The following is a 12,305-nucleotide window of genomic DNA, read 5'->3' as shown; positions in this document are numbered from 1 at the left end:
ATATTTCAAAGTGTCATGTTTTCGGATGATCTGTGTTTCTGTAATCTGTGTTGTGACTCTCATACGATGATAATATCAGTGGCGTATCTGGGGTATGGCAGCCATGGCTCGTGCTATGGGCGCCGTTTGGATATAGAGGCGCAGAATAGGCGAAATGTTTTAATTGTAAACTGTTACTATAAAATAATTCCAATTGAGAAATAATTGAAATTAGTACTTTCACTTGAATACTCTTAATGTAAGTACCTCAATTCATCAATAATCGTTAACAACAACAACCAAGGGGGCGCGTTTTCTAAACTTTGCCATGGGCGCAATTGTACGTAGATGAGCCACTGAATATTATATTTACGGGCTGTTACCCGTTATTGATAATGCAGAAAAAGTCGACTGACGAAAGTTCAATGGAGAAAAATATTTCTCCTTGTTCGGTTGTACTTCAATCACATTTAAATAATATCATTTAACGAGCAATGCTCAAGTATTTGAACATGCATGTCGGGCATCGGTACCAGTATTTTTTTGATGAAATAAATAAAAAAAATGAAAAAAACTATAGCAATCAGCATTTTGGCGACGATTGGTAGGGTGGGCCCATTAATTACGAGGAAAGCGATTTATCTAAACAACAGCAATCATCCTAACAAACATCAAGAATTTTGCAAATCGATCCCTAGTCCACATCGTATTCAATAATACCTAGCTCAATTTCAGAACTGAAATTGACGTAATTAATGAGAGACTAGTTCAACTGAGAGTAAACTGAAATATTTTAAAAACCATTCGTTTAAATTTGGGTAAATGATCTTTAAATGTGATTTTACAAGGCATATGGTGCTTTGTTGAAACTCAAACACTAGAAACCAATTTCACATGTCATGAATGCAGGACTAATGTTCTGGAATTTTCTAAAACATTATTTGAAAAGATAGTCAATATTTGGCACCACTGAGGTATGAGTACCAAGATGGCGGACACCTGAACGTAAGTTAGGTTTAGGCCATAATTTTAGGTACAAATTTACGGAAGTCTCCGAACTCGTAATAGAACTAAAATAACGAAAATTGCAAAAAAATTATAGCCTAACCCTAACCTGGTACACATACTTCAGGAACACCCAATATTTCTGTGGTGTCTCGTGTATATCTATTTTCAACCATAACATTGGGAAATTAACTTAATTTTTTCAATAGTTTTGATTGATTTTATACTTATGTAAGTTTGACTCGTTGCTTGATATTTATAGTTTTCGAATTTATTACGTTTGCATCGTGTAAAAAAACTTGGATCTCCGCCCTTTATTTCGCAGTATCGGCAACAGTTGACTAATTTTATTGTAAAATTTTGGACATCCAAAATATTTAACTATCATTTAATTTAATGTCGACAATGAACATCGATGTCATTTTACCGATTTCAAAATTACTTGTTTGTATGCGAAATGGTTCTGATTCGCAGTCCAATTGAGACGCTTTAATAAGAATATTGAATTAAGGTATATGACATTTTTAAATTTTACTACTAAAATATGTTTTATAGAATGAAAGTTATCAGATGGTTATTAACCCATGTTGTATGGTCAAATTCAAGCGAATGTTTTCAAGATTCCTAATCTCCTTTCCCGCGAAATACCTGTTGAGCAATACGAGTATGTAAGAACGAATTCGTAATCACGGTGTTTCCCCCGAACGAAGACGACAGCATCGAACAACACTAATGGAATTTTATCATTTTAACCCTTCTCGATATTTTTGGCGGGGAAATAGAATTACATCCAGTGTAGTTTCATAAAGAAATAAATTAATTTCACAATTACAAAATCTTTTTTTTAAATCAGGAAATTTTTCTTCCGAGTTACGCAAGGAAAGGATAACGTGATATTGTTCATTTTCGCAGCGTATGGATCGTAGATGACATCATAGCGATAAAGCATCAACGCAGAAACCATTACATAAAAAAATTATTATTTGAATTATTAGGTAAGTTTTCTTGTAATCACTTACAATCTTGTATTGACCAGCTAAACTCTTGAAACCGGTTAAAATACTCAGTTATCTGCGCTATCGTAATTTGAGCTTTGTTAGAGAATGTGAACTACATGTTGGGAGGTTTAATAATTTACCAGAAATTACAAATCAAATTTCGGAAGTAAAATATGTATGTATGTATGGCAGAGATTTAATTGTGAGAGTCGAATGTTGAATTAAAGTTTTAAATATTGCGAGGGTATATTTCAGCACAGTAACTAATAATTATATTTTGTACGTCATGTGATACTGTTGATCAGTCAGCTGAAAAGGCCAGTCCTAATATATATATATATATGTATCATACTTGAAATTATGAGTTACATTGGTTTTTTTCATGACATCGTGTCATGCAAAAAAACTGTTCGTATTTAGTACGACCGTTCACGGGCCGGGTCAATGGGGCAGCGAGGATTTTACCACGTCGGCCATTTTGTATTTTGGGAATGTGCGTATTCTTCTGTGATGAAGTTTGTACCTCTTATCATGAGAGTCCTCAAATAAACGTATTATAGGGTAATCTAAATTAATTTGCCAAACCTACTTTTTGTATAAGTTGGAATAAAATTTTGCTTTTTTAAACACTCAAGAACGATGCTGTTTTCCGAAATATAAAGAATCGGTCCTTCTGTCTAAAAAATCTTAGAGAAACGGGTGAATACGTGGAACAAATAAAAAATTATAAAATCTGTTTATTTAATTATTCTCTCATTTTTTTAAAGAAAATGGTAATATCTAAAATGTTTGCAGATTGCTAGAAATGCTAGACCTTGATAGAAAAATTGACATCGCTTTTGTTGGGAACAAAGTAAAATCAAATGGAAAGTTAATTTAGGGATTTATTTAAAAAAAAGTAATAAAAATCCCATCTGTGTTAAGATTTAAATAAGAACATACGGACATGATTTAAGAATGAATATTTCTATTTAAAATTGAAATATGCATGCAACAATTGCAAGTAATGAATGGGATATTACTAAAACTATTTGTTGAATACAAGCAGATCGGGCGAAAGTTTGTACTTGATTGTATATTTGTTTTATTATTCCATAACCCAAATATATTAATTTGGGGTGGGGGTACTATATTTTGCAGAGAAACTTCCAATTCTAAAATACTGAGCAACATTTGCTTCGATTTACCAAAGGCAAAAAAGCAGAATATGTGTACAAAAGTAAGCAATTTTTGTTCACCACATTTATACCAATCGTCACTAAATTATACCAAAATCATCATTTTACAAATTATTATACGTTCATCTTATTTCTTCCTATTACTAAAGATAAACGTTTGATTGATTTCAGACAACCGATTTTCAATTTGGTGGAATTTATCGAATATTAAGTTCAAATAGACTTTTTTCTTGTGGTGATATTATACGCTTTGGCCCGATGAAGACATACTCTTAAAAGCCTGATTTTTTGATGAACATCTTCTTTCAATTCAGCACGTCCAGAGAAGGTTGAGGACTTTGTCAATTGCGAGTATAAAACATTTTCTACTTTTTTATTTCATTTTTTGCTTCACATGGGTGGCAAATCCGAAACTACGTGTGGATATTATCATATTTGATTAAACAATAATATATACTATGTGATTTCGTACCCTCATCTGAAGAGCTATACCAAAAGCAGGACTTTGTAATTTGCGCAAACATCAACATTGCACATATGGTCAAACGAATATTTATGGTCTAACTCTAATACTTTAATTATTTCACATTTTTGATTCAGATCGAAGACGATCACCACAGCTGTTTTGGTACCATATAAAATGACTATAAAAGCCACCATAGTTACTTTACTCGATACGGTTAGATACTTTTCCAAGAACTGAATGAGCAACAAATGTTATAAAAATTTTTATTTCAACAGTTTCATTGCAATAACGTATTTAGCACAAGCCTATATTGATGCGGAAACGTGGTTTTATAGAAGATTAAAATATACCGTAGCGGTCGTTCGCTCAGAGAATTGCTCGAAGTGATTTTGGAATTAAAAGTATAATCATAGTCATCAGTATAGAATCTTTAGCAAATCTGTGCCTTTCATTATCGTCAATGGTATTCATATATATACGACATGCAGTGATCACATGTCACTGCTGGCGGAAGTAATTTACTTGCAATGTGAGGAGGTAAATTATTTCCTCATTCACAAGGCAATATGACTCAAGATTCACCACCAAGTTAGTATGGAACTATTCTGATAACACGCTTAGCTATATTGCTACAAATTAGAATAGTATGAATTCATTGTTCTGCCAAATATGATGATACCAATATCTATCTGAATATACTAATGTAAATTGTATCACGAGATGGCAATTGTTGAACAATATATGAAAAAATATAGCATTTGAGGTCGGTCTACTAATTCTAAATATAAAAAAGCCGACAGCCGTACGATGTGCAACTGATGTCGAAGAAATTCACTGACGTTTTCATATATATTTATTATAAGTAAGAGTGCTCTACGTCAACAACTCTGTACCAGGTATGCCCGATATACAGTTTGCCCCAGAAAAAAAAGTTTTGCCTCATATTCCTATTTGTCACTCATTATGCCCTGTTTAACACTGGGCATCGCGTGATTGAATGTGGCAATGTGCTATCTATTGCCGGCAAATAACCGAATGTACGTCTTTTTTATTTAATTGAGTTTTCATCATTTGTCTAACTCTAGAACATAACTACTTATTATTCAGATTTTTGAATTTCCGATCGCCCGAGGAGATATATCAGTTTGAAACGCAATTAAGAAGACTAAGTGATTCAACAAGACAAGCGATAAAAGAGACATTGTCTGTACAAGAAGAGATAGCTGGGCACTTCGCGACAAAATGATTTGACCATCCAAGAAATGAGAGAAAAAGCCCAGAGGGGGAATTATGGTCAACTTTTGTTACGATTAGACATAAAAACATGGATAAATAGTGTTGATGTATGATACTTATAATTTCTGTACGATACCACTTCCTATCATTTACATAATTTTCTTGACATTATAATAGACCAGTGGTTCTAAACGGGATTCCGCTTTGCTAGTATTAGATTTGCTTTCGTATATATTCATAGTTTATGGAAGTCAGACTATAAAACACAATTAAACTATTGCACAAGGGTTTCTCGAACCTCTGACATGTTACACTGTGGTTCCGCTCGACAACAAGGTTGAGTATTACTGTAATCGACCCTATTAAACATCTTGAATTTCTGTGGCGTTTGTCAGGATATGATTTGCGCAAGAATCCAGAACATTATTTGAAGTACTACGTTCCTATTTAGCATCAACAAATAATGATTTTTACCAATGAGTCAACGGTTATAGTTTTGTATATATATTCATATTATGTTTTCTATGACTTGTAATCTTTGTATTCGAGAGATATATTGAGCATTGTAGAGCCAAACTTATTCTAAATGACAGATAACGCTGTAGTAGTAATATGAGGCGATTAGGATCAAATATTGGCAAATTCCCTGGTAAATCTGTTGATTTTTTATGACAATCACATAATATTAGTAAGCTGCAACCTTTGAAATATTCAATTCGCGAAAAGACGGATAGGATAAACTACGTGCAACACATGGTTTGAAAGCATATTAGGCAAATAAAGGATATGCACAACAGTCGGTTTATTGATCTAAGCGCAAATACCATAATTAATATTCGAAAGATTGCAATAAGAGTAAATACTTCAACATTCAACACAGACCCATTGTCTTGGTACGTATAGCATTACGGTTCAATAAAGCTTCGTTTATCGCATCGAGTAACGCCATATCCTGTATGTTGAAAATAAAAGGATATAAACTTGAATCAGCTGTTCATTCGTTCTGAACTGCACGATCCGTTTTTTTTTTGCTGGAAGCGGCTTCGATGCAACGTACATTTGACAACTACAAGGTTCTCAAAAACACAGGCTAACACAGACTAAATTTTATTTGAAATGCATAATATGCAAGATGTAAAAAAGACAGGGAACATGGACATAATATACTAGCTCGGTCGTTATAGATATTACACATTGTCATCAAACCCAAAATATCAGCGCACACAAGTGATATTGATGCCAAACCAAAACGAACAGCTAAATGAACCACTGCGGACTGCCATTCGCTACCGAAATAAATAGCATTGTGTAGTATAGTGTTGCATTGTACGTCAGTGAATACGCCTTGACGTTAGATTTAATTAAAGCAGTTGAACCAATAATATCAGAAAAACATTCATCACTCAGTGAATTTCACAAAACTGAAGTTCTCGGAGAAAACTTTTGGCATAAAAATGCAAGCCAACCGTGACGATTTTTTCAATAATTACGAATCAGGAACCAATCGGAGTTCTGGTGTCGCTGTTATCGGTCTGGCAAACGCTTGTTATCGTTCACATAATTTAAATTGCTGAAGATAGCCCACAACCATCAAATCCAAGCGGAGATAATTATTATTATACATCATGATGCAATCGCGGTCAATGACTTCGACTAATGTTGACTAAGTGTGTGTGCGCAAATCTACTCTTTACTAAAGGATAGGCTAAAGAATGAATGCGTATTTGGCGTTTATAAGTAATTAGTTCGCGTTTATACGTAGTTCAAACGAAAATTAAGAAAATAGTAAACGGGCATTTTGTTTGGCACGCTAATAATTTGCTAAACAATGCCGGGTCACAGTACCAATGTGATGAATAATACGATGCTTTGCATAAGGACCGCAACGGTTCGATATCACAGATATTTTTGGAACCGGGAAGATATCCAATGTTTGGAATGAGAATGGAATAAGTGTGCATTCCCGTACCAGGATGGGGGCTTGTGGCAAACTTTGTGAGTGATCAGTCCGTTTCCGAGTTCTAAAGGTTCGCTGGGCTAGTGGGTTGCTCCAGCCGGTATAAGCGGATATTGTATAGGGCTATAGGCTAACTAACAGCCGTAACAACCAAAGTCAGAAACGAGCATAGAAGCCTTTGAACGCAAGCCCCTTTTAGTCGTATCTATCATAGGTAAAATTCCTTGTATTTGTTATACGAGCAAGTGAGTTACTGTGAGTATGACTGAGACTAGGGTGTCCGCCACGGGTTTACCCGAAGCAAAAAAAAACAAAACACGGGCGTTGGAGCCTTTTGAGCGAAACCCGGTAAAAATAAAGACATACTATACTTGCTGAGTTGCTGACCTCTAAATTTTCACCAAACGTTCGAAAATCGATAGTAAATTCAAAGTTGTAAAGGCAGCGTAATTTATGTGTCTAATTGTATATAAGCTAAACTAGTAAACAATTAGTCTTACCTCAACAAGTTGGGGATGGATCGAACATGATGAACATGCCTTAGTTTCTTATATTTGGGTGTCAATTCAAAATCAACAAAAATAATATGAGCAGCAACATACGGTCCAAATGCACTCATTAGAAGTATGAATGCATTTTCATTTATTTTTTAATATATACCAAAAAACTAAACGCGACATTGCGGAAAAAATGAAAAAAGCGGGTTCGAGAATTGCGGAACTAGAAACCTGGGTTTCAAAATAATATACCCGAATTGGATACCCTAATTGAGAAGACCAGCGTTATTCGTTAGAGACCATGGAATTGAAAGTTGAAGCTTACATCTTCGATGTTATCAGGTTGTTGACAGCTATGAACAAATTTATTTTCCTTGGTGTAACTGTAGGATGACCTTTTTCGCCATTACTATTTATTTTATTCGCGTAGTGTAAGCTCAATATAAGCATATAGATACTTGATTATCCAGCCATTACTTGGCTCTGTGTTTATATATTTTTTTATTTTGCACAAAACGAGGTTAAGCATACTCACTCAAATATAGTGAATACTCATCTGTGATCGAGGTCATGGACGGTAACTGATAGCTGCTGAAACCAGATTTATGAACGTCCATATTAAAGATTACTTACTTAAATATTAGTTACATGCATAAGTCTAGTCAACTTTAGTACACTTTGAGCGCAACTTGAACAAATAATGAGAGAGCGGGACTTAGATGAACTGGCAATTCTACCCTTAGGTTGAGATAATTCTGCTCAATTATCCGGAGTTGATTTGCTACTAAGATTTTCCAGCATTCTACTATTTCAGCAATTTTAGTGTAGTGTAAGCTCAATATAAGCATATAGATACTTGATTATCCAGCCATTACTTGGCTCTGTGTTTATATATTTTTTTATTTTGCACAAAACGAGGTTAAGCATACTCACTCAAATATAGTGAATACTCATCTATGATCGAGGTCATGGACGGTAACTGATAGCTGCTGAAACCAGATTTATGAACGTCCATATTAAAGATTACTTACTTAAATATTAGTTACATGCATAAGTCTAGTCAACTTTAGTACACTTTGATCGCAACTTGAACAAATAATGAGAGAGCGGCACTTAGATGAACTGGCAATTCTACCCTTAGGTTGAGATAATTCTGCTCAATTATCCGGAGTTGATTTGCTACTATGATTTTCCAGCATTCTACTATTTCAGCAATTTTAACCGGATTTGTCTCGTGAAGTTAAGACTTTGAAAATGATTTACAAGTACTCAATGGGTTGCCTGGTTATACTAATTAAATAAAAATATGCACAAGCAGCGTGAACTCCAATTATATTTTATTTCCGAACATGGAATATGCGTGAAAATGAAACGGCTTAAAAATTGTCACTAATAACAAAGACAATAAATAATTTGTAATTTTCCTATTATTCTGCATAACATTTTTACCAAGTTCCAAATATTTCATATTTCTCAATAGTTAGACGGTTATTTTTCCTTTATTTACCAATAACTCTATCGCATTGGCTAGGATAAACTTTAACGTCTTCCCAACCGTTTCCGAATTCGATCAACTTGTTACGTACTTTAAGAATGACTTCACCATTTGCTGATGGGGTTCTGGTTTCAACAAGAATTTCCTTACCGCCGTTCAAGTTACAATGAAGGATCAGCTTATATGTCTTATTATCTGATATGAAAAGTAAAGGATTTTGTATGACTGAATCGTTTTCAAGCACGATATTTGCTTCGGCTCCAGAATTCGTATCTTCTTTTTTAATTTCTGCAATTTCATCACTGTAACCTTTGCTTTGTACGATGTGGAAAGTTGAAGGGGCAACACGATTAAATACTGACCTAACTTCTTTAATATTACTCGAATTTCCACCGTTGTAAATCTTAAAGTAGGCTGTGAAACCTAAAAAAGGGATATATTTGCATTTAGACAATTTGAGGAAAATTAGCTCACGTCATATCGGTGGTCATTTTTGGACACTATATTTCAAAATGTGTACAAAAACTCAAATTCACTGATGTGAGCAGCCAGTAATGTATTCGAGATTTAAATGGAGAAAAATAGCACATATTTGACAAGTGTCTTCCGATAATAGGAAATGCCTTTAACAATTGAAAAATGCAGTTTCATCCTACTTATAGAAAAAAGATAGTTAGATATTCAAATATTCATCGAAATGTTTTTTCCTGATTCCCTACAGACAATAAATGTTATCTAGTAGTTTTGGCAGGTTACAATCGAAAAAAAATCATACTGCAAAACTATACTAATTTTGATAACAAACAACTTTTAGGCATCTATTTTCATTTATCGATCAATAATTATATATATTAAATCATACCTTGTTCAGTTTTTGTAGATGTTGACACTTCACAACGTATACGTTAAACATCTCTTGATTTTGGTGTGCTGAAACATACCAATCACCTTGCACTTTTCCAATGTCAACTTCCGCGCTCACTTGAGGAAGTTGACAATAAGATACTGAAGATACCCGGGAACAAGTAAAAATTGAAGCAACGACTAAAGTTGTAATAAACATGGTCATCATTTGCCTTTGTTACTTTGACTGTGTCGTCTAAGGGGAATGATTCTAAGGTCACAACTGAAGATTTTTATAGAGGTCTGATGTTGTATAGATAAACAGCGTTTCTGTGACGTTGGAATCATCAAAGCACGTTTTATCTTCACATAAAACACTGCCATGTCTATACATTCAAATGTGTCAAATGCATTGAATTTAATACTATTTTAGAGTAATTCAATGATAAATTCAATTACAATGATAATTTATAAAAAATCAGAATCTTCATAAAACCGTTCTATACATTCACACTGGTCCTTTTGAGTGAATCAGCTGGTGAGTTTATCTGGTAATTTTTCAAACTTGACGACAAAAATGAAGATATCAGATATGTGTGGAACTACAATCGACACCACTACAATTGGCATTGACAGTCTTTTTTTATTTAAGTCAGATCTCTGCGCATGCTATGTCGAATGCGAGGATTTAACTTTAGCTGATCTGAAAGCAAATGGAGTCCACGATTTGGATATACTTTTTTTCAAACTAAACTATTGCTAAGTTGTCCTAATTGCATTGATATGAGTCAGATATGAAATATAATGCTGTGAAAATCTCTTATTGATCATGGTCCATGAGTGGCCAATTGAACATCGAACGAACGGTTCTTTAAAGAGCAACAGGATGAAGCATTCATTCAAGGTGTGATTTGTTTGGGGCAAATGTCAAAATATTTTATGTGGTGTATTTAACTAAGCCATGGGGTAAATCATCAAGTTTGTATTCAAATGTATTCAGCTCTGATTACACATGCGTACACCAAATAATACTTTTAAATTATTGTTTCCCAAACCTATTCTAGCAGCGCCCCCTTGGGCAACTTTTTACTAACAAACGCCCCCTCACTAAAAAGTCGAAATAAATTAGGGCTCCTTCTATCTTCGGGCTCGGTCATCGTCCTAAACGTTAGGACCTCGCTCGGGTCACCATCAATTACATGCATCACTAACAAATAACTAGCCAACTAATGCTATACCTGACATGGACTGGTAATCGTATGGAAGGCCGTTGGGCGCTATACGAATAAGCCGTCTTGTCGGCTTTCCTTTCCCTCGAAATAAATTATCTTATTGTCACGGACCATAGTATCCGTTTTTATGTTTTGTATATGTTTATATACTATTATGCTGACTTCTCTATTCGGTGCTGTGTTAACATTCGAATTATAAGACTCCGACGAGTGTCTCCAAAATGTCGTGTCCCACTTGCCCCACGTGTCTCACTTGTTCCAAGTGTCCCACGTGTGCTACTTGTTCCACGTGTCCCACTTGTCTCGCCCGTCCCACGTGTTCCACTTGCCCCACGTGTCCTACCTGTATACGTGTACTACGTGTCCCACTTGTCCCATTAAATATTTATAAAAAAAAGTTTCTTAATTCAACTTTTTTAATTGGGATACATACATTAAAGTTATACCAATACCGCTTTTATTGCCGATATCGGTTCTCATCCGATATCGACACGGCTATATTACGGCACTGATAACCCATGTCATAACATCAATAACAAAATGTTTGTGCTTGTTACTACGAGAAAGCCTATGTTGAATGAAAGTGCGACCCGCGGTTTTATTCAGTTATCTTTATCTGGCCCTCCTGTATTAAAGGTTGCCTACCCTTGGTTAAACTGCTTAAATCGATTGCACCCTAAATTGCTTTGCAACCTAGTAATGTTTCGCGGCAACACTATTTTATTTAAAAAAATTATGGTAGTTTCTGCAGACGTGTTGTTGCCATTGAGGTGTAACCTTAACGGTTGTTGCGCACAGGCGCAAGGATTGTGACGTCCACAAGTAAATGAAATGTAGTGTTTAGTAATCGTCATACACAGTGCCGTACAAGTTTCAAAAAATTCAAGAGTAGCGATATTTTAGATTGCGCGTGTTTAGATAGAGCAAGTTAGGTTAGATCAGTGTTTCCCAACCCGAGTCCGCGGTCTCAGATGAGTCCGCAGAGCGTTTAAATGAGTCCGCAACGAGTCAGAAATTCACTGCGGGCCGCAAACGTTTTTTTCATAACTTAATTAACTATCAGCCAAGTTAGGATTTGCGTTAGAATTTACAGAAAAACATAAAAAGTCAGTTTATTCACATGACATTAATCGCGTCAGTAATTACCGGTTACTGAGTAGGGCTGGGCATATATTCGAATATTCAACTATTAGAATAGTACATTTACTAATCGAAAATTTGGTAACACGTGACGCGACAGGTCACTTGCGAGTCGCTTAAAAAAACGATTGGATTTCACAACTCACTTGTGGATTTCCGACGAAAACATGAGTCTGTACACGCTTCGATAGATTCGTAATAGGTGTTTCTCGCGAGTTCGAACAACGAGGAATAAATTATTTTTCTGGTAGGTGTAAATGGTGGCAACCCAAATTTTCT

The 12,305-nt window shown here is 34.9% G+C and overlaps 2 protein-coding genes and 1 long non-coding RNA gene across 3 annotated transcripts in view; 2 read left to right on the top strand and 1 right to left on the bottom strand.

The window, feature by feature from the left end:
* Positions 1-12,305, top strand: part of LOC120339668 (ras-related protein Rap-1b-like) — a 352,566-nt gene that overhangs the window by 173,856 nt on the left and 166,405 nt on the right. The window lies entirely within an intron of this gene.
* LOC144427346 (uncharacterized) lies at positions 2,463-5,407 on the top strand. The gene is made up of 3 exons (XR_013477911.1): positions 2,463-2,681; positions 3,332-4,214; positions 4,734-5,407. It is a non-coding gene; the product is annotated as an uncharacterized LOC144427346 (long non-coding RNA).
* On the bottom strand, positions 8,637-9,905 carry LOC120339836 (uncharacterized). Its single transcript, XM_039408045.2, has 3 exons — positions 9,674-9,905; positions 9,174-9,234; positions 8,637-9,006 (listed from the first exon to the last, which is right to left on the bottom strand). The coding sequence occupies exons 1-3, from the start codon at positions 9,881-9,883 to the stop codon at positions 8,816-8,818; spliced, it is 462 nt and encodes a 153-aa protein (XP_039263979.2). The 5' UTR covers positions 9,884-9,905; the 3' UTR covers positions 8,637-8,815.

Source organism: Styela clava, chromosome 9 (genome assembly GCF_964204865.1).
Source record: "Styela clava chromosome 9, kaStyClav1.hap1.2, whole genome shotgun sequence".
Taxonomy (NCBI): Eukaryota; Metazoa; Chordata; class Ascidiacea; order Stolidobranchia; family Styelidae; genus Styela; species Styela clava.
This window is presented reverse-complemented; position numbering and strand designations above follow the sequence as displayed.